The 22,806-nt window shown below is 36.8% G+C and overlaps 10 protein-coding genes across 10 annotated transcripts; all 10 read right to left on the reverse strand.

Annotated features, from left to right (window-relative positions):
- Positions 1–204: 204 nt before the first annotated feature.
- On the reverse strand, positions 205–1,668 carry TM35_000431180 (signal recognition particle; the record flags this gene model as incomplete). Its single annotated transcript, XM_029030017.1, has 1 exon — positions 205–1,668. The coding sequence occupies one exon, from the start codon at positions 1,666–1,668 to the stop codon at positions 205–207; it is 1,464 nt and encodes a 487-aa protein (XP_028878616.1).
- A 1,582-nt stretch (positions 1,669–3,250) lies between these two features.
- TM35_000431190 (uncharacterized protein) lies at positions 3,251–4,165 on the reverse strand (the record flags this gene model as incomplete). Its single annotated transcript, XM_029030018.1, has 1 exon — positions 3,251–4,165. One exon carries the CDS (start codon positions 4,163–4,165, stop codon positions 3,251–3,253), a length of 915 nt encoding a protein of 304 aa, XP_028878617.1.
- A 756-nt stretch (positions 4,166–4,921) lies between these two features.
- Positions 4,922–7,198, reverse strand: TM35_000431200 (Trypanosoma vivax; the record flags this gene model as incomplete). Its single annotated transcript, XM_029030019.1, has 1 exon — positions 4,922–7,198. One exon carries the CDS (start codon positions 7,196–7,198, stop codon positions 4,922–4,924), a length of 2,277 nt encoding a protein of 758 aa, XP_028878618.1.
- A 556-nt stretch (positions 7,199–7,754) lies between these two features.
- TM35_000431210 (uncharacterized protein) lies at positions 7,755–8,117 on the reverse strand (the record flags this gene model as incomplete). The annotated part of the gene is made up of 1 exon (XM_029030020.1): positions 7,755–8,117. The coding sequence occupies one exon, from the start codon at positions 8,115–8,117 to the stop codon at positions 7,755–7,757; it is 363 nt and encodes a 120-aa protein (XP_028878619.1).
- A 279-nt stretch (positions 8,118–8,396) lies between these two features.
- Positions 8,397–9,347, reverse strand: TM35_000431220 (putative aldo/keto reductase; the record flags this gene model as incomplete). Its single annotated transcript, XM_029030021.1, has 1 exon — positions 8,397–9,347. The coding sequence occupies one exon, from the start codon at positions 9,345–9,347 to the stop codon at positions 8,397–8,399; it is 951 nt and encodes a 316-aa protein (XP_028878620.1).
- A 377-nt stretch (positions 9,348–9,724) lies between these two features.
- TM35_000431230 (uncharacterized protein) lies at positions 9,725–11,383 on the reverse strand (the record flags this gene model as incomplete). Its single annotated transcript, XM_029030022.1, has 1 exon — positions 9,725–11,383. One exon carries the CDS (start codon positions 11,381–11,383, stop codon positions 9,725–9,727), a length of 1,659 nt encoding a protein of 552 aa, XP_028878621.1.
- Positions 11,384–12,663: 1,280 nt separating this feature from the next.
- TM35_000431240 (sugar transporter) lies at positions 12,664–14,094 on the reverse strand (the record flags this gene model as incomplete). The annotated part of the gene is made up of 1 exon (XM_029030023.1): positions 12,664–14,094. The coding sequence occupies one exon, from the start codon at positions 14,092–14,094 to the stop codon at positions 12,664–12,666; it is 1,431 nt and encodes a 476-aa protein (XP_028878622.1).
- Positions 14,095–15,066: 972 nt separating this feature from the next.
- Positions 15,067–15,372, reverse strand: TM35_000431250 (uncharacterized protein; the record flags this gene model as incomplete). Its single annotated transcript, XM_029030024.1, has 1 exon — positions 15,067–15,372. One exon carries the CDS (start codon positions 15,370–15,372, stop codon positions 15,067–15,069), a length of 306 nt encoding a protein of 101 aa, XP_028878623.1.
- A 131-nt stretch (positions 15,373–15,503) lies between these two features.
- TM35_000431260 (putative protein kinase) lies at positions 15,504–18,107 on the reverse strand (the record flags this gene model as incomplete). Its single annotated transcript, XM_029030025.1, has 1 exon — positions 15,504–18,107. The coding sequence occupies one exon, from the start codon at positions 18,105–18,107 to the stop codon at positions 15,504–15,506; it is 2,604 nt and encodes an 867-aa protein (XP_028878624.1).
- Positions 18,108–18,822: 715 nt separating this feature from the next.
- Positions 18,823–21,312, reverse strand: TM35_000431270 (uncharacterized protein; the record flags this gene model as incomplete). Its single annotated transcript, XM_029030026.1, has 1 exon — positions 18,823–21,312. The coding sequence occupies one exon, from the start codon at positions 21,310–21,312 to the stop codon at positions 18,823–18,825; it is 2,490 nt and encodes an 829-aa protein (XP_028878625.1).
- Between the last annotated feature and the right edge of the window lie 1,494 nt (positions 21,313–22,806).

The following is a 22,806-nucleotide window of genomic DNA, read 5'->3' on the forward strand; positions in this document are numbered from 1 at the left end:
TATATGTATATATATATATATATATATATAATCTTTGAGTTTCAGAGAGAAAAAAAAGAAATAAAAACTCCCTCGTTCTTCCATTTACGTCCGTTTTCTTCTTTTTTTTTTTTTTTCTTTTCATCACCTTCATCTCTTTTTCTTCTCGCCATTTTTTTTTTTTTTTCATTCTTGAAAATAATGTGTATGTGTATTACGAAGTACTCATTTCATATTCTGCAGCTGTTTCATCATACCCTGCAGACCACCTAATCCACCCAATTGGCGAAGCATATTTGGATTTAGTGCCTTTGCCAACTGTGTCATTTGTTGTTGGCCCATTCTACCAGAGAGCATACTACCCGGATCTTGAGTCATGGCTTTAAAGTTTACTTTCCCCATTCGCTTTACCACTTCTTCGAATTTGGAGTAACTATTAATTAAATTGTGGACTTCCAGTATGGAGTGACCACTCCCACGGGCTATACGGTGAACACGGGAGGGAGTCATTATTTTCTTTACCCGCCCATCATCCAATTCCGCTGCGGTCATACTATCCATAATGTGAATAAAGGCTTTCAGCGTCACATCCCCCATTTCACCAGCAGCTCCACCAAGAGCAGACATTCCAGGAATCATATCCATAATTTTACTGACAGATCCCATTTTAAGAACATTTTGTAAATGTTCATACATATCTCGCATTGTAAATTGTCCATCTTGAAATCGTTTATATAATTCACTATCTGCATTTATATTCGCATCCTTCATTGTATCCATTAAAGCCCGCATATCACCCATTCCAAGCATACGACTAACAAAACTCTCTGGTTGAAATAATTCAAAATCATCAAAGTGTTCTCCAGTTCCAATAAATACAATAGGACTTTTGGTCATGGCAACAGCTGCAAGAGCCCCACCACCTTTGGCTTGTCCATCAAGTTTGGTAACAATAACAGAACCAACTGGTACTTTCTCTTTAAATTGACGTGCTTGTTCTTGAATACCTTGTCCATCTGTTGCACTCATTACAAACACCACATCATTTGGTTTAATGGTTTCTTGAACTTGTTTCATTTCATCAAAAAGAGCAGATTCCTGTTTATGACGACCACTAGTGTCTACAATAATAAGATCATACTTTTCCTTTACAAGTTCTGTTACCCCTTCTTTTGCAATAATAACAGGATCTGCTTCTGTAAGAGAACCATAGAAACGAATTTTCGCTTTTGTGGCATTTTGCCGTAATTGATCATAAGCCCCCGCACGAAAAGTATCCGCACACACTAATGCCGTTTTAAATCCTTTACGTTGAAAGTACGCCGCATACTTTGTACAAGAGGTTGTCTTTCCTGATCCTTGAAGTCCAACAAACATAACAATATTTGTTTTTCCTTTAACCGGCACAAATGGTTTCACACCGGGATCGAGAATCTTTTTAATTCCATTAAAGACGGCATTTTGTAACATTTTACGTTTATTTAATCCAACCGCTTCGGATGTGATGGCCACTTCTGCACGAATGGTTTGCTGGAGTTCTTTCACCATCTTTACATTCACATCTGCCTGAAGTAAAGCCCGGGCCACGTCGTTTAATAATTCCTTCACATCTTCCTCTCCAAGAAGAGACTTGGACGACATCTTTGAGATCGCCGCCCCGATCTTCTGACCGAGTTCTGCCAACACCATCTTTTAAATTAGAGAATATGTTTTTCCGGTTTTTTCTTTTTTATTCTTTCTCTTCTTTGTTGTTGTTGTTGTGGTTGTTTTCTTCCTTTTATTTGTGTTTTCTTCTCTTAATAGTATCTTCCCCTATGGTAATATGCACTTCACTGTGTCTCTTACTAATACCTCTTTCCTTTTTTCTCTGTATTTTTTTTCTTTTTTTTTTTTCCTTTTCTTCTCTTGTGATCGTTTCTTGTGATATAAATTATGAGTCGGCTATTTTTTTTTTCTTTTTTTTTTTTTACACGACGTGCTGTGGTACACATTCATAAGAGAAATAGATATACAAATATGAGAAACAAAACAGAAAAAGAAAAAAGAAAAAAATAAAAGAAAAAGTCAAAAAAAAATATGTATTACCGAAGAATAACAGTAATGCCCTCTTATTCTGGTAAACATAACCAGTTGAGGTTATTTGCTTGCGAATATCATTTTCTTTTAAACAGTATTCGTCTCTTTGTTGACAACGTATCTCACATATATGCATATATATATATATATATATATATATATATATATATATATATGAGTGTGTCTGTCTGTGTGTGTGTGTGTAAGTCTACAGAAAAAGGCTTATTTCCATAAAGGACTCAGTGAAATTTGTTTTCCTTCTCAATGGTGTTTTGTTAATAGTTTGACGTTACGATGTAAATGAAGAGAATAAGGAACAAAAGCGAATGATAACACACCCGCTTCCTGTTATCATTTCTGCAAGGCAAACACACCGAAGTTGTAAAGATGGAAAAGAAGAAGAAAAAAAGAAAAATAGAAAAGCGAATTGAAAACGGAGATAAAGCACCCCCACTTTCTTTCCCTCTTTCTTTGTTTCTTTCTCTCTCACTTACTTATGCTTTTGTGTTTTCTTCTCCTGTTCATACTTTGTGAAGTTGATATTTGTAATGATCCCCACCTGATTCAACTTCTCTAGACAATTTCGCATACACTTATACTCTGGCCCGTAAAAGTTATTAAACCAATACTGAGAAACACAACGTTCTTGACAAGTCATACTGTTCGCATAATTCATTCGGTCTTCCTGCATTTGTTTTAATACTTCGAACTCTTCATTCCACGCAGGTGTGATGTGGGTCATTGTTTGTGTAAATAAATGTAGGAATGAAAGGTTTTTTTTTTTTTTTTTTTAAAAAAACTAATGCGCTTTATTACCTCCCACCTTCCTTGATGGTTATTATTTAATATTATTATTCCTATTATTATGGTTATTCTCTCTAAAGAAACAGAGAAAGATAATAATAATAATAATAATAATAATAATGGTAAAAAAAAAAAAGAAAAAGAAACATTGAATATCGCATTTGTTTAAGAAATACCAAAAATAAAGAATAAATCTCCAAAGCATACAGAGGACGAAAAAAGAAAAAAAAAGTACACATTAAAATCAGACAAAGAGCGATAAAACCAACTTAACTAATTACTCGTGAATATAAATATATATATTTATTTATGGTCTCTACAACCACTATAGTCATCACATATTACACCCCCATACACACACAAAAAAAAAAAAAACTTGGGAGAAAAAGAGTCATGACTGTGCACCTCTTCTTTTTTCAAAGCGTGTGAGAAAATCTCTGATAAACGACAATACTCCGTACCTATGCTTACTGTTATGATGGCTCTTCCTTGTTATTGATATTCCAATCGCCTCTTGTTCTTGTTGTTCTTCCTCTTCTTCTTCCTCATCATCAAAGTAAAGCTGACGTTCTGTCACCAGTGGAAGAGTTCCAACTACTGGACGCAACCATTCATTTACAAAGAAACCATCCGCTTCCTTGTAAACTCCACCACTCGCCGATGTATACACACGTGCATCTCCAACCCCACAACTGGGGGATCGTGCCTTTAAGAGACAAGCATCAATGCCCGTTAATTGACGCACAAGTAATTCATCCGCCAACAATGGATGACGAGAGATAAGACGTTCACGCAGTTCACGACCCTCTTTTACTTCTCCCTTTACATTTCCATATATATAGACTTTTTGTTCTTGTTGTTGTTGTTGTTGTGATTTCCCTTCTCTTTCTTTTCTCTCTGTTTGTTGGGATTGCAGGAGACGTATGGGTGGGCGTGGGGAAGTCATGTGGAGAAGATCCATCTCTGGGCAGACGGGAATACACGTGAGGAGGGCGTAGTCGCTGGCGAGACAGTGAAGGAGAAAACCGGCGGGGGTGCGGGGCCGCGGGGAAGAGTGATGCCGGCGGTAAGAGACACAATGGCCAAGAAGACAGGCACTCACCAGTAATACAGGCCTTTTACAGTCTTCTTCTTCTTTTTTTTTCCCCCCTTTTTCTACGATTGGGCTCGATAAAGATTGTGATGATGATAAAGATGATAAAGATGATAATGATAAGGACTGTGATGATGAAAGGCCTTGTCGATAGTGGTGAAGAAGTTGGCGTACATTCACGCCTCCTAATGTGAGGGGTCGTCGGCCGGCCATCTTCTAATCTCAATAAAGCCAACAGCTGCCGTGAGAGACGGTGGGAAGTTAATATCAATATAATAAAAATAAAAATAACGGAAAAGGAGATATGCAAAGAAAAAAAAGAGAAACAGTGATATAAACAGCACGTTCAATAAACTGAATAAATAATAAATAATAATAATAATAATATTAATAAATAATATTAAATAATAATAATAATAGCAAGATCAAAGATATGAGCACAAACACAAACACACACAGACGCAGAGAGAGAAAAAAGAAGAAAAAAAAAAAACAATAACCGTGAATATCAACATAACACAACATAGACATTGCTACCTGTCATTTTTTAAAATAAAGCCCATGATTCGGAGATCTACTCCAAAGTAACTCTATGCTTGATAAATAATAAAATGATGGAAATTACCCGCAGAAGTTCCCCTCTTTTCTTTTCATTCTTCCTGCCTTAAATTATTCACACAAAACTTTCATCATCGTCATTATTTCTTATCAGGCAATACGCTACAATAAACAAAACAAAAAAAAGATATGACACCATCGTCCCAGGCCCAGAAAATGAAAGAAAAAAAAAAACAGTACATATATATATATATATTTAAATAAACAAACAGTAAAAAAAAAAGCAGAAACTCTCTCTCTCTCTCTCTCTCTCTTTCCCCATACTTTCTTACATTTCATTCATTCATTCATACATACATACATTCATACATACATATATATATATATATATGCATATTCACAACATTTACACTATTTTCCCTCCTTTTCCTTTTCCCTTTCCCTGGGTGTTGGGATGGTCTCCTGCACTGTAATGGATCCCCAATTATCAAAAAACACCTTCGCCACAATCACCGTAATGGGACCAAATAAGATCCCACGCAGGCCGTAATTCACATATCCAAGAAACAAGGCGGTGCCAATAACAAATGTTGGCAATTCCTCTCGCACAACCCCAGCCGCATCCCGCACAGAACTTCCACGCAATCCACGCGATACGGACAAGAGCCATTCATCCATGTGCGAGAGTAAAGTGGCCGCCGCACAGTGCCAGACCCGGAGATCCACCACCACCCCCAACACACCCGCATCACTCACAGCAGTGAAGAGGGAATACACCAACGCAAAGGAAACAGGTGAAAACCACGATGGCAACAGTGGAAATACCGCCGTAAAGGCGGAAAGTAATCCACTGAAAAAAGGTGTAGGGAAGGACCAATACTGAAAGAGACAGAATGTAATACAAAAGTGAAACCATGAGAGATGCCAAAAAGATTGTAAAAGCGTTAAAAGAGAAACTGTAATATCACGCTCGATATTACGAGCATGTTGCTCGCCAAGTTCTGGATGAAGTGCTTTAAACATTTTAGCCACTACATAATAGAGAATAGTGTGCTCCAGTTGTAAAAAGTACTGTAGGACAAATATAAAAAAAACAAAGGCATAAATAGAATCAAAAAATCCAACGACATTTGAGCTCAATAAAAATAAAACATGAGTAGTATAGACGAAAAAAGGACGCCAACGTTCCAAAAGACTCTTCGCTACACCTACCCAGTCAACATTGCGTAATGAAGTACCACTACTACTAATATTACTATTAAAGAATGAAGTATATAATTCTCTACCTTTATTTAACATTTCACTCATAGTAATATTGGGTGGAAATGTTGAAAGTATAGGAGAGATAATATGACGCACATTAATTGCCAATTCTGTTACATTTGTATAGTTCATACATTCTGCAATTTCCGCTAACACTCGATGTTGTACTTCCGATAAGATCATTTCCTGAACATCTGATAAATATGAAGATGATGTCGTTGTATTCGCAGAAATATTAACCATACCTTTAATAGAGATATTCTTAAAAGAAGTAGTAGAGGTCCCATTTATTGTATTAGTAGTAGTAGTAGTAGCATTTTTATTATTATTATCATTATTATTAATAGCAGTGGTAGTGGAAGTAGTGTTTTCTTTCAAGAATTCTTTACTTGTCCACTGTTGCCGAGCATTCACAACGGCCGATGTCGTTCGTTTAACCGCACCACTGATAGAAATAACATCCAATGCCAAATTGTATGAGAGACCAATCACAAAGAAAGTTACTATTGAAATACGCCAAAGACGCCACATTAATTCAATGAAATAATTCTCAGAGACAAATAAAACAGTTACCGCAAATATTACAAATAACACCAAATGCATTAAAAGAAAAAAAGAAAAACCAACTAAACAATGGGCAAGTAAAGATAACACGCATCCGGCAATTAATCGAAGTAATATACGTCCTCTTCGTGTTGATACCAAAAAAAACCGTTCTCCCTTTCGACTTATTTTTTCCATTCCTTTACGGCCCTTTACTAACCACCATGATCCCACGGAGAGTTTGTTAAGACCAAAAAATATTACCACTTGAAATAAGGCATAGGAGAAAAAAAGTTTTAACGACAATAAAGATCCAACAATACCAAATAATGAAGAACGTTGAGCCCAGGCTTGTTGCATTAATCGCATTTGTCGTCTACATTCTTCTCTTGCAGTGTAGGAATCAAAACAATGATTACGGGTCTTTGGATGAAGTATCACGGAGAGCAACAAACCAAAACTAATACTATCAGCATATGGTCGGCAAAGTATATAAATAGCGTAAAAGAGGGCAATAATCATTACTAACAATAATCCACTTGTTGAACCTGAAATAACTTGAGACCAATTACGTTCATACGTGATAGAATCCAAAACGTTATTTACACCATCTGTGAGATTATTTTTATTTACTCGTGATCTCGACGCCCCACGTGATGTTGGTGTTGGGGTTCTTCTTCTTATTGTTGTTGTTGCTGCTGTTGGTGTTGTGATGGATGCGGCTCTCTTTGTTCGTGTGGATGTTGTTCTCTTTGTAGTGGCTGGTGAGGTGTAATGCCTGGGAAGAGAGTACGTGGCTGCAGTTGCTGCGTTGGAGTATCTTAAATTGTAGTATTCCAATTTACGCGGCGACGGCGAGAGCGTTCGTTTATCATTCCTCATTGATATGATGAACAGAAGAGAGAGAGATATAGTTAAGTAGAGATAAACAGAGATGATTTCTTTTTCTTTTTCTTTTCTTTCCTTTCTTGTTGTACAAAGAACAAGAGAACCACACCTTGTTTATATACACAGAGTAGAAACACACACACACACACATACACACACATATGGAATACATCCATAGATGTAAATCATACAGAAAACAGAAAAAGAAAAAGAAAAAAGAAGATAATAATACAATAAAAAAAAATATATATATTAGAGAGAAATAAAAAAATAAATATATATATATATAAATGAAAGTCATTACACTACTCCAATACAAATACAGAGCTAAATTAGATGATAAGAACCAAAAATGGAAAACAAAAAAAAAAAGAGCAAGAACAACGTTCATTATGATGAACATGATCATTATAAAGAAAAGCAGAAAAAAAAAAAACCAAAAGAAGAAAACACCAAACTGCAAACAGATAAAACAACAACAAACCATCAATAATTGTTTTATCTCTCCATTCTCCTTCTCAACACTATTCAACACTCACTCAACCAACTGTTAATCCACCTTCTCTTCCTTTCCTCCCTCCTCATCCTCCTGTGTTTCGTAGTAAGCATCCAATACTGGCTTACCTACATTGTATACAAAGGTGAGACCACAGAGGCCTACACCCATAAGAGTGAGAATTCCACCACAGATGGAGCCACCAAATGGTTTTGTAGAACTCTCATCACACTGAAGCACTAATCTTGTTAATTCATCATCTACAATATTTCCTCTTTTTCGTATTTCTGTACGTACACTAAGTGTACAATGTCGTTGAGGGTGTACAAGTAGTGATAGGAATAATGGCGATGAAGATAAAGATGATGATGATGATTGCGTCGCAGTAGGCACTATAAACCGACGAAAGAGACGCATATTCTTCGCTTCAACTCTAATGTGCTACAGTTTATAAAATCTACAAGATGATACCTTCTTTAGGAAAGTAAATAAAAATAAAATAAAAAGAGAAACAAATAATAATAATAATAATAATAATAATAATAATAATAATAAACGTCGTATAATGATATAAATGGGGGAAGGAAAAAAATAATAATAAAACAAATGTAGATAAAGAAACATAGTACCACGTCTCATAATCCCTGTACTAATAATAACACTAAGAAACTCTCTCTCTCTCTCTTCCATGGACATTTAGTCGATGTTATTACTGTGCCAGAAGAAGTGATGATCATCTTTTATTCCCATAGATTCACGCAAACAACGTAACTGCTGCATCTGATGATCACTAATCATTCCTTTCGCAAAGAATTTCCTTGCGATATTCAAATTCTGCTTCAGGTGTTCCTCAGATCGACACTTTACGAGCACACAGAAACCCTGACACAATCCCCACATAATCAACACATCCGGAACTGTAAATCCGGGAAAAACATCCTTCACAATAGCACACAAAGTGGGATGCTCAAGCAGCATTGCATTTCCCTTCGCCAGTGGAGAGTACTGCTGAAGAAGGATCCCATGATCACGGCAGTAATCACAAACATCCTTCTGCACACATAATGGATGAAGTTCAATCTGATTTACTACCGGCCTACAGGGATTGGATGGATCAAAGAGTGTCTTCTCACTGCCGTCGGCGGCCAAACTCGCAAAGTGCCGCGGGGCGAAGTTCGACACCCCCGCATGCCGCACAATTCCTTCACGCCGCAACTGCTCGAGTGCCTCCCAACAGTGACGGCGGGCGGTGCGGTGTGCCTTCACATCATTTACCGCCGCTCCGCCGCAGCCCGGCCAGTGCAGAAGCACCACGTCGGCGTAGTCAATTTCTAACAGCTGCACACTGCGGCGAACACCGGCGGCGACGTCTGCGGCTGTCGGGCCCATCGCCTTCGGGGCGATCTTCACAACAACCACCAACGCACTGCGCGGCACTCCGGAGGCTTTAATGCCCTTCGCCACGAGTGTCTCATTATGATACGCCGCCGCAGTGTCGATGAGCCGCACACCCGCCCGCAATGCCGTTTCTACTGCCGCCGTGCAGTCGTCGCCGCGGAGTTCATGCGTTCCGATGCCGAAGGGCGGTATTCGCATCCCATCAGCGGCTACCAGCCACGGGAGTTGATCTTCACTCGGCGTTATCATGTATATCACTATAAATAGTATAAATATAAATATATATATATATATGGGAGAGAGAAGAGAGAGAGAGAGAAAGGGGCAGTGTAAAGGAGTGAGTTAAGCTTTAATAGCTTTGCAAATGGGTTCTATATGGGGCAAAAAAAAAAAAAAATGAAGAGAATAGATCACTCTTTCATCTCGTCATCATTCTACTTTTTTCACTTGTGGTGTAAAGCAGTGAAAAAGAAAAAGCAACAAAAATAAAAATTATAAAAAAAACAAAAAACAACCAAACGACCATCAACTGTTTTTTACAGTCAACTCAAAACGAAAACAAAAAAAAAAAAAGAAAAAAAAAACACTGTCGCAAGAGGAAGTTTATTTTCTCATATAATGCGTTATTAACAGTTAAAGCGGCGTGCGCTAACGAGAAAATCATACGACCACTCACGCAGTGTAGAAGGTGCAAGCATCAGCTGAAAGCAATCATTATCCACACGAGTACCATCCCATCCTCCAAATATAATAATTTTACCACGAGATGATTGGACAGCAGCATGTGAACGACGACCAGCTGGAATACAATTATTCCCTAAATCCTCCTCCCCCTGCAGTAATTGATGTTGTTGTTGTTGATGATTACAGCAAAGGGCTGTGTGAATGTGATTAATCATAGAACGACGTCTTTGTAGGGTATCTTCATCTTCCGAGGATATACGTGAAGAAGTATTACAAGATAAGAAAAGACTTGTAGTTAATCTTTGAGAATAGGCATAATGAAAAGGTTGCCATTGTAATGAAGGAAATTTGAAAATATAACAATCATCAAGAGTACGACCACAGGGAAATTTATCCGTTCCACCAAATATAATCATACACTGTGATAAAATACACGCGGTGTGCCCAAATCGTGCAGGTGGAGTAAAATTTCCCCAAACATTTACGGCTCTCCACACAAATGAAGAGAGATTTAATTCCCAAAGTACATTATCTCCTCCGCGTGAAAAGAGAACTCCACCAAATACATATAAACATCTTTCCACACTTGTCTCTATATTTCCTTCTGTTGGTGGTGGATAGACAACGGCAGAATGACAGTAACGTGGAGCCGGCATTTCACTAAGAGGATCATGTGGGTTTATTCCACTTGTCTCTTTGCGTTTCCACTCAAATGTTGTTTCATCTAATAACCAAACATCATTTACAGAAGTAATGGCATGTCCACCAAACAAAATGGCCTTTCCATCAGGTATAGGGGTTAGTGTGTGAGACCGACGTGCACTGGGCCATGAAGAAGAAGAAGAAGAAAATAAAAACGAATTTCTAGTTGTACTAGTTGTATTAGTTGTAGTAGTTGTATACGAATTTGTAATATAATTAGCGACACTCCTATTACTAGAAGAACCACTGTTATGGTCATTATGAAGAAATGAAATGGAGTTACCCATGGACCTCATTTGATGAGGCATTACTGCAAGTTGAGAGAAACTAATACGGCGGAATACAGCATGTTGATGATTTAATAAGGGAAATACAGAAACAACATACATCTCATTATACAATTCTGTATTATTGGAACCACCAAAAATAATAACACTTTCACCATTTAAACAACGGTGAGCGGAATGACCAAATCTCCCAGACGGCACATCTCCAGAAACTTGCATCTGTGTAGATACAACTTCAGCATCACGTAATTGTAGTATCCAAGCATCATTTAAATACTCTCTGTTCTTTGATACACCTCCAAAGAGAAAAAGTACATCCGACTGTATCTCCGTTAGAGAATGACCGTAACGGGCAGCAGGGCAGAGATGAGAACTCTCCTCTAATGCTGCTGTAGTCTCTTGTCCTTCTTCTTCTTCATTACCATCAATTGCAAAGGAAAATATATTGTCATCTCTATTACTATTCTCTTCGCTGCAGCAAAAGTTATGCGAAGAACACTTTAGTCGACGGCATCGCAATCGGTAGGAAGCGATCGGTACACCCTTTGCTACTTCGCCAACTGTAGTCTCTACTGGTGACTCCAGTAATCCCTCTATCTGATCCGTACCCATTACTGATATAAAGATAAATAGATAGATAGTAATTGAGATGTAAAGAGAGGAAAAAAAAAAAATACTTTCAAAAAGAAGGAATTTAATACGAAAAGAGTAATAGATAGAATAATAATAATAATAAATAAAAGTTTTTTTTCCCAATGACACACTAGAATAGAATGTAAATGTGAAGTGTTCTACACACCTTATATAGATATTTTTTTTATTTGTCTGTGTATCTGTTTTTCCTTCCTAAACCTTTTTTTATTTTGTCACACATAGAGAAAACACACAAAGAGAAGAGAAGAAGAAGAAGAAGAAGAAGAAGAAGAAGAAGAAGAGAAAAACAAAAATAAATTTCATACCCTATATATATATATATAACAAGAGAAACGATGATAATTGATCTATAGACAAGAAAATATATATATATAATTCAAAGACAACCAGTAAACGAGACCAAAAAATCGTTCTATCATCTTTTTCTCTTTTCGTATTGGTCAAGTTCTCTCTCGGCACACAGGTGTGGGCCTCAAGCTTAAAGAAAAAAAAAAGAAAAATCTCCTGTTATTTTTTTTTTTTTTAAATCAACTTTTCACAGAAGAAATTCCATTTACTTCAAGCGATGCACCGATCCACCACAGGCGAAGAGAGAAAAAATACACCGGGAAGTCCAAACATAAAAAAAAAAAAAAAAGAAATTTAACGAGCAAACTAGTAAATGCAGATCACATTCACTGTAGAAAACTTTCAGGTATAATTACTCAAACAAACAAACAAAAAAAACACATATATATATATATATATATATATATATGGGCCGGGAAGAAAACCCTGGCAAAAAAGAGGTCGCACAAACTCCACTCTTTCTATTTGTGGCCCGCTCCATCATTTTCATCGAAACAACGGGGACCAGGAAAGAGGGAAAAACAGATGGTTTTGTATATGTGCCAAAAATCATAAAAAGGGTCGCATAGAAGGGGAAAAAGATCAGAAAAGAAAAAAGGAAATAAAGAAAAGGGTGGGGTAGTTTTTCTTCTTTTTACTTTTGCCTTTTTCTTTCCTCCAGCAGGAAAGAAGAAGAAAAAAAAAAGTAATTGCATGAAATACACAAAAAAAAAATTAAACAGTAAAAAAAAAAAAGAAAAAAAAAACATGATATAGAAATATTTTTCCGAAGAAGAATTTCCGAATTTTCAAAATAAAACTTTTACTTATAGTAATTTTCTCTTCCCATACAAGAAAACAATACAAGAGAATCTAAAAAAAAAGGGAGATGAGAATCCAATTGTAATCTCTCATATAGAATCTTTTTTGAACTCACCTTCCTGTGTTGAGGGGAGTAAATTATTTTCTGGCTCAATCGCATTATCGACAACATCACCACTATTGTACTTTGACTCAAATACTTCTTCAATCTCCTCTAGTGAGAGTCCTTTGGTTTCCACCACAAAGAATTGAATAAAGAGGGCAGAAAGGGCAATACAACCACAAATAACACTAAAGGTGCCACCCACTCCAATAGATCCCATTAAAGAAGGAAATGCCTGAGAGACAACCGCATTAGAAGCCCAATTACTCATTGTTGCAATAGAAGCAGCGGATGTACGTAAATGATTTGGAAAGATTTCACCCATCACAACCCACGGCATCGTACCAAGACCAGGGGCAAATACAGCGAGATAGAGTCCCAATAAGGAAAGAAAAACCCATCCACCTGTAGAATATGGCACTTGATTACCCAAACAGAATCCAATAGCGGTCATTACAATGGTAATACAGAAACATGCATAGGCACTTATCTGTAAGAGTAATCGTCTTCCCCATCGATCTACTGTAAATGCTGTAAAGATTGTAAAGATGGTGTTTATTCCAGCAAGGGGAATAGATAAGATCACAGGTGTTTTAGGATCTTTAAATCCCGCATCATATAATATCACAGAGCTGTAGTACATAATAGTATTAATACCAGAGAACTGCTGTACAACGTGGAGCATACAACCAACAAACATGCGTCTCCGCATAGACTTTGTAAAGAGATCGCGATAGTTTAACGTCACTGGCTCCATCTCAACAGAGTCCTGTACATCACAGATATCAATATCAAACTTTGCTGCCACCTCACGTGCCAGTTCAACTTTACCACGTGAGAGTAACCAACGTGGGCTTTCTGGAAGAAAAAAGATAAGACCAACCAATTGAATCAATGCTGGCAACGCACCAAGTCCAAGAGCCACACGCCAACCAATGTTAATAGGTGTAAACTGCACCAACAGAGCCGTCACGCCAGAAGCCACCAGTTGTGCGCCTGTCAGAGAAATACTATTAAATACAACAGTGGCTCCACGTGCATCGGGTGGGGTAACTTCTGCCAAATAAACCGGAACTGTGGCGGAGCTGATTCCAATCCCAAGACCCACGACGGCTCGCCCGACCAGCACCATCTCCACACCATTAGCCGCAGCCATTAACACAGATCCAACAACAAAGAGAATATCCGCAATGGTGAGACACGGGCGTCGTCCCCAGCGGGAAGAGATGAGTCCGGGAATACACGCTCCGACAAAGGCACCAGCAATCGCAATGCTCACAATGAGGCCGACAATCCAGGAGTGCTCGGATAATCCAAAGTGGTCCTTCATCTGGAAAATAGCACCATTGATGACACTGGTATCATACCCAAAGAGAAACCCGCCAAGGGCGGCGAACATCTTTACACTATTCTTCATATTGATGGGTATATATATATATATATATATATATATATATATCTGCTCTGCTGATCTTTTGTACTGTTTTTATTCTCTTTTACTTTATTTTTATTTGCAAATTTTAAGAGCCTTAAGTAAAAGTGAGTAGAATTTTTCTTTCTTCTCCTATTTTTTTTTCTTTTTCTTACTAAGAGAAGAGTGGTCAGAGGAATTTAAAAAAAGAAAAGAAAAATCATTTAATCCATTCAATTGGTACAATGGAAAGAAGGTGTTAAATGCGAAAAAAAAAAAAAAAAAAACAATCACAGCATATATACACACAGACCAACATTACACAGAGCTTACATACATAGATACAGAGTGAACAAAAGGAAGAAAGTAAAATATCATCATTTTGAATAAGTAGGACAGATAACGATACCATAATAAAAAAAAAAAAAAAACAGACACACACATAGTGTAAAAAACCACATTTATATACGTCTATGCCCATATGTAGAATGGACCTGCAGAAGAAAAAAAAGAAAAAAACATCGTCTTAAGAAAGACGCCTTATCTTGTCCCATTCTTTTTTTCTCTTGTTTGTTGTTACGTTAAAAGAAAAAAAAGAAGTTTCCTTTATTAAGTTACCCTTTTATTCTTCATTCGTTAAATATCCTCTTTAGAGGTATAATAATAATAATAATGTGGGAAGTGTGTTACTCTTCCAGTAACTCTTTTTTTTTTTTTTTATCATCATCTACTCTTAAAAAACACACACATATACGCACACATCCTCACATAAAGGGAAAAGAAACAAACAAAAAATAATAATAAATTTACTCTACCAAGTTCCATAGATGATCCACATGTATTCACTATCGAGGGAGACTGCATACAACACTCACTTTTTTTTTTTTCTTTTTCATTTTCAGAGCCCAAGCTAGAAATCAAATGGACATCAGCATCAACAATATGAACAAAAAAAAAAAAAAAAACATAGCGCCAGGTTCAGAGTTGCACTTCGTATAAATGCAAACCTCCCGCACTACATAATGATCTAGAAGTGAATAAATCAAGTGAAGAAGTGAATCTAAGAAAACAGAGAAAAATAATTTTGTAGAATGTACAGATCACATCGTGCAAATCCTTTTTTTTTTTTACTATATTATTATCAAGTGTCAAACACTCCTTGTACATCCCCAATAACCTAAATGAAGAGAAAAAATTCTGATTTATGAAGGATGGTACCCCCATCTCTCTTTGGTGTAATGTCAACTCTACCTTATTGTCTATAGAGACTCTCTCTACCACCATCCAAATAACAAAAAAAAAAAAAAATCACATTTTCCCTTCTTCTTTTTTTTCTACCTTTAGATTTCTCTTTCAAATTGGTTATATCATCCACAAACACAGAAACGCAGATATAAATATATATATATATATCCTTATTGGTATATTCCGCAGTATCCATCCTCTCCCGCATCTGTGGTCGGATAAGAGGTGATAGGATTCTTCTGTGTGTCTCCAGTACTTATGGGATGCGCACCGCAAACATCCAACAACGGTGGAGATGATTCCGATACTGCCATTAACATTTGTGGAGATGATGTCATTGTTTTTTTCCACTGCTGAAATGAAACATCGTGATCATCATGAATGGAGTTTCCATCTATTTTATCAAGACTCTCATTCAATCGGCAGCGAAGGGATTGCATTGGGGATTCAAAAAGCATTTTTCGAACACTTGGGGAATCTGCATCGTAACGACAAGAGTGAAATTCATCTTCAAACAATACATGCGGTTCCGTTGGACCTCCACAAACCCCAACATTATTCACATTCGTTGTGGTATTAGCATTTGTTGTTAAACCTCTACTATTACCAAATACATTTCTTTCAAATAATATATTGGTTCGTGTATTCCCAAGAGTTACATGAGAAGAAGGAGTTAATCGTGGGGCTCTACTCTGCGAGGCGAGAGTACCATTTCCATTTCCATTTCCGCAGGGTTTAATAGAAGTTGCTGGACTAAAACATAATGCAATCGGTGAAAGTGCAGGTCCAATTAATCGTGAGTTCTCATCTCGTCCCTGCGTGGCTACACCAGCAGCACAGGAAGAAATAGAAAGACGTCTTGTAGCGGTACAGTTTCCCCATCCACTATTTAAATAAGAACGACGACGAGAGGTATCCATACTTTCATGATGATAATGCATATGTGCGGATTGTAAGGAAGGGCTGGGAGTGGCACTAATAGAAGAAGACCAATTACTGTAATGTTGACAAGACATAGAAACACTTATATCAGATGGATTTAATCCAAAATTACATCTTGGCTTATTACCATTACCATTACCAGCTCCTTTACTCATACCAACATTACTACTATTCATATTATTTCTTCCTCTTCCTCCAGCAACAGCCGATACTCTTGATCGTTTAGTTGGAGTAGTTGCAATAGGTCGGAATGTAAGATTTTTAGGATCTACAGATGATCTACATCGTGATCGAAGGGGAAATGTCACTTCTGCGTTTTCACAATCCACACCATATTGTTCTCTTATAGGATCAAAGAAAACATGTTTTAACGCCTCTGATGCGGTGAGACGTTTACGAGGATCCAGCGTGAGAAGACTTTTTAAAAAGTCAAGATAAGCCGGAGATGGAGAAGAAAGACTATCAAATAATGTCGTTTCATGTGTATTCTCTGGATAATGTTGAAAGTCTGTTCCCAACTTTGCACAAATCTGATGAAGAACTTGTAAATCTGTAGATCCACAAAAGGCAACAGATCCAGTAGCGAGTTCAAACATTGTACAACCCAATGCCCACATATCACAAGCCAAATAATCTTCTGCACGACCCATCAATTGCTCAGGAGATTTATAATATAATGTTCCTCTTCCACTTCCTACATTTTCACTTTCATGTATAAAATGGGCTGCACTGAAATCTCCAAGTGTAGCTTTTACACGTTCTTCTTCTTTTTTAAAAAGAGGAAAACTCTGTGTCTGTAACATATCATCATTTGTACAATTATTATTCTTTTCTCTACTACTAGTACTACTATTATTATTATTATTATTATTATTATTATTATTATTATTAGTCCCTTCTTCCGTATCATATAATGAAGAGGTAATATCCCTAATGGATGTATCTACTACAATTCTTGCAGGTTCCGCTCGTTTTAGTAAAATATTACTTGGTTTGATATCTCGATGTGCTATTCCACGTTTATGAAGATGCGAAATGGCCGCAATGATTCCATGCAGAAGTGGACGTGTAATATCTTCCATCATGAAAGCCGTATTAGCAGCACGAAGTTCTCTACCAAGATCACTATCCATCAATTCCATTGCGAAGAATGTGACTCTGTTTGAGTTTGTATAACTTCCCAGAAACTTTACAATATGATGATGTGGACCAAGATACTGAAGAATAGTACTTTCAGAGGGAAGACGTACAACCCTGGGCGGATGGGGTTTCTCCCACATTGGTAGTTTTCGTACATACTCCGTGGGTAATTCTTCTTCACGTAGAGAACTAATCTCATGCACTTCATCATCCTCGTATGGATGTGGATATTCTTCTTCTTCTTCTCCTGCATTCTCCTGTAAACCATCCTCATTATTATTAGTATTATTATTATTATCACTATTATCATTATCATTCACATCATCATTAATTTCCATTTCCTCATTATTATGAAATATTTCAGAACAATGTTTCCCATCATCTGGAAAAGCAGCCGAGGAACACGAAGAAGCAATAGCCGTAACATCTGAATGTTTCCCTTCAGGTGTAACAGTTAAAGATTCTAGTGGATGATAATGATAATGATGATGATAAGAAGAAGAGAAAGATACGTGATTTACAGGACTATCAGCTGCTGCTATTCCCTTTGCATAGAGTCGTTTCACCGCTACGAGTTCATGTGTGTGTCTGTGCTGGGCAAGAAATACAGTACCACTGCTGCCAGATCCAAGTTTTAATTTACACACTTCATATTCAAATCCCGTCTGAACCTCAGAGAAGTTAAACGACATTTATTTTACTATCTGTATACTAGCGTAACGGTATTTCTCAATTTCTTTCTTTATATATATATATATATATATATATAGTTATATATAAAGATATAATGAGAAAAGAAAAGATAGATATATCTGTTTTTATCTCCCTTGTGGGTAATTGGGCCTAATACCCCTCTTATTATCTCTCTCTCTACGTGTTTGTTTGTTTGCCCCAACGAGAAAAAAAAAAAAACACCAGTAGTAGTAGTAGTGGTGGTGGGAACGCAGAAAATAATAAAAAAAAGCCGTACACCACACTACGCCGCCCCTACCACTTTTTTTTTTCTCTATAGAAAGGTGTATTCACAGTAAGTAAATATAAAATAGAAAAGAAGAAGAAGAAACAAAATATCAAACAAAAGAAAAGAAAGAAAAGAAAGAATATTACAGAAAAAAAAATATCAGAATAGAGTATATTTTCCATTATGTATGTTTTTTTGTATTATTTTTTTTTTCTTTTCGTTCCACCTATATTCCAGAAGAAAGAAAGGACCTTTCATCCAGGTCTTCTCATAGGCAAGCATGCATATATATATACACATATATAAACAAGGATAAAAAAAAAAAAAAACACCCCTTCACATCACCTCTTCTCTTAAGAGCTTGAGGGAACACACTAATAACATAAACTGCATTATATATATATATCTTCTTAAGATTATTATTGTTCTTCTTTTTTTCTTCTTCTTCACCCACTCACACTAAATAAGGCACCACCACCACCACCACTAGTACTATCAATGTTTGTATTATCGTTCATCTCACTTAATTGCAATAATTGCGCACCGTCTTGTGCATTTCGCAAACGACGTTGTGCGATAAGTGCATCCATGCAAATTATAAATGAACTCTCTGTTGTGCAGTTGGAGGCAATAGAGGCGAGAACTTCTTCCCGATAGAGTTCATGCAATACTTCTTGTACAGAGGAAACTTTTCCATGCATTGACCTTCTTGTTGTTGTTGCCATGTGATTAATTTCATCTAGAAAGAATCTACAGATGAGACGACGTAGTGGGATACTTATCTTATCATCATTCAACATACTCCAGAATGCCAGTAGTTTATTACGTGAAGGTACACATACTTCCACTAGAGCGGAAGAACCAACGGCATTACTCACATATGCATACTGCCGCAGTAAACTACGCAAATGTGCCCCATGCGAGGCACTCTCTAGTGGAATACACACACGAGAGACATGACTCTTTGCTGTGAGTCGCACCATATTGAGAATCCATGTAGATATATTGTCATCATTGGGAAACATCTCCTTTACAAATTGCTGCACGGTGGCAAAATGGACTCCACAGTCAAGAGCCGCCGCACAGATAGGAATACAATGGGCAGGTGTCACAATACTCGATGGTACACTATTATTACTATTACTACTTCTACTGCCTTTTCCTTTTCCTTTTCTTTTACTTTTAGTTATCCCTGTTGATATCCCTGTTGATATTGTTGTTGTTGGTATGGCTGCGGCTGCACGTAGGAGGGCGAGGGAACGGTGTCCCATCCACGCCTCACATCGTCCGCCAACACCTTCTCGCATTGTGCGGCTCACAACAGCGACGGCATTTTCAAAGGCACGCGGGTTTTGTGAAAAGAGAACCGCAAGTGTGTAGTGGACAACAGAGAGATGATTCCACACCAGTCGGGCCGCATCTACACTACGGCCCATACGCCGTAATCGCCGTAGTAATGGTAAACAACAACGCACAAATGTCTGGTGTACATGAAAACTTCGAAACGTCAAGGCACATGTGGAGAAGATCATTAATGGTGAAAGATGTAATTGAGAGAGAAGTGGAGGATGTCGTAATAACATACGACTCCACATACGTCTTGCAGAAGAACGGGATGATTGAAGTTGTGTAATAAAATATTGACGTAATCGTTTTCTCTGTTCTTCTTCTTCTTTATCTTTATTCTTTGATAGATGCATATCTCCTTTTCGTACTTGTCGTCCACAGAGTAGACGAAGTAGAAGTGTAGTATCACAGGCATGTCGAATACATGGTGAGTGTGATAATAAGAGTTGTTGTAATTCTGTCCATTCATCCTTTGATGATAGGAATGCTTTCTGTGTATATATACGTCTCATCTCACTACGTGGAGTACTAAGAATCTCTGCTGGACTACATTGTGTTGGTTGTCTAAACCCACACGCAAAGGCTGGCCCTATTTGTTGTAATAATTGAGCATTATATAATGGACTCCGCTCCACTACGCGATGAAAGTCATCCTGCAATTCAAATGGAATAAGACATGATGTTTGTTTTCCTTCCATTGTTCTCATTGTTGCTATTGTCACTGCATTAATCCACGTAAGCTTTTCATACACTGGAACTAGAGATTCATCCTGAATAATCAATTCATGTACTGCCTTTACTAGTAGTAGTCGTGTTCGTTGTGGTCCAAGGGCGGAGAAGAGACCTCGTCGCTCTGTACATGTCTCTACTGTAGAATTCTCACTAGATCCTAATTTTCCTCCTTCTCCTTCTCTTACTGTTGATGATGATGATGATGATGTTGATATTGATATTGATATTGGAGTCTTTTCTCCTTGTTGATCTAATTGACGTTTCTGCTCTAACAACTCTCTGTGGAGTATAGAGATTACACTGCGTAGAGTCTCCACATCTCCAATAACACCAAGTGTCTTGAGTGCACGTTGTAAATGACGAGTGGCAATAACTTTAGATTTTAATTGAATACGTCTGGTGGGATGTTGCCAAGAGTGTAAGAGATCCACAGCCGTAGTGCCTTTTCCCGCCTTTAAGAGAATAGCCACACTCTCCGCTGCCAATGAAAGTGGAAGTTCATACATCCGCTGCTCAATACTAGTACTTATATCGAGTTGAGAGAATTGAATTACTTGCAGTGCCCCACTCCATGTATCACTTATATGATGTAAAGCCGCCGTGGAGGAACTCATCTTCATTTCCACTTCTCCAACTTTTTCCTTCTCCTTTTCTCTTCTCTCTTTGATGGAGTTTACAACTCTACTTGCCTGCTGCGCAACTTCCGCAGGAGTTCTATTCACTGCTGCTGCTGCTGCTGGTGGTGGTGCTAATCGGCCCGCCACAACAACAACAGAAGAAGAAGAAAGTGAAGTTCGTTGAGAGGCACGAGCCGCTGCTCGCTGGCAGACGTTTTCTAAAGCCACCAACCAACTCATTTTTTTTTTTCTAATTAATTCACCGCTGAATGTTATTAATAATAATAATACTATCAATATATATATTTAACTATTACTAGTACTCCTAATAAGAAACTAGTTTAAAAAAAAAAAAAAAAACACTAGTAAATACAAAGGAGAAGAAAAATAAGAATAAATAAATAAAAACAAATAAATATATTTAAAATATTTCATATACCCAAAGAGAAGGTATTCTAGTTCCCATATTCATTTCAATCTCTCTCTCCTTCTTTCGTTCTTTCTCCTACCACTCATTTTATAATAGTTTATTTCTCTCTTCTGTTCTCCCCTCCTTCACACCGTAAGGTAAGGTCTCACCAATGTATGTTGAGATGATCGGGAACCAAATCGCAGTCTTTTTGTTGTTGTTGTTTTTTTTCGCTTTATCCCTCTTTTCCTTTTTCTTCTTATGACTACTCGTTATACTGCCAATTGCCTTCTCCTCTCTTTTTATCTTTCTATTGCAGGAAAGCCCAGAGAAATAATAATAATAATAATAATAATAATAATAATAATAATATTAATAATGACACCACACATGGGCAACATTAAAGCAAAAAAAAAGGGGGGTTAAATGGAGTACAGCAAAAGGGCAGTAATAGTGCATAAAAAAGATTATTTGGGATAATAAACTAAAAAGAACCGTTTCTTTGTCAATACAACTCATTTCTTTTGTTTTTTTTTTATGTCTTTTTTTTTTCTTTTAATTTTTCACTATTGATATAAAAGAAAAGATATTATATCCGTATAGCAGTGGTAGTGGTGACCCAGTGAAGAACAGATGAGTACATAAGATTATGTATACGAAGATACATACAAAAGTAAATAAATGCAACAAAAACAACAAAAAAAAATGCTGAAAACTCTAGTTTATAAACAAAAACAACGAAAGCAAATAAAACAGTGAATGTTTCATATACTGAAACAACGTGAAAAAAAACAAAAATATTTTCTTTTTTTTTTTTATTTTATTTTTTTCTTTTTTATCCCTTTTCATATTCTCCAATTTCCTTTTCTTTTTTCCCCTATTTCAAAATATTTCTCTTCTTTTCTTTGATTTTTTTTTCCCCTTCAATTGACTATAAATAAAAACGTAATCATGATATGTTGTTTAAGAAGCACTGTGAGAAAAATAAAGAAGAAATGATATATACACATATATATATATATATATATATATATATATATATATATTTATATACTTTCCCATCCCCTCCTGTGATCCCTATTCTCTTGATTTGAGTTTTATTTATTTTTATTTTTTTTCTTTCTTCCTTCTTATTCATCTCATTTTCTTCTTGTTTATATTTCTACTGTTATAGCTCTCTTTCGTTTTCTTCCCCCCTTCCAAAAGAGGAAAAACAAAAACAAAAAAAAAAAACTGCACGTTCATCCTAACACGATGTCTGCAGGGAAATAACGATATGACACAAACAACGGTAGTAGAAACAACAACAAAAGCAAAAAAAAAAA

The sequence above is a fragment of the Trypanosoma theileri genome (genome assembly GCF_002087225.1).
Source record: "Trypanosoma theileri isolate Edinburgh chromosome Unknown TM35_Tth_43_V1, whole genome shotgun sequence".
Classification (NCBI taxonomy): Eukaryota; Euglenozoa; class Kinetoplastea; order Trypanosomatida; family Trypanosomatidae; genus Trypanosoma; species Trypanosoma theileri.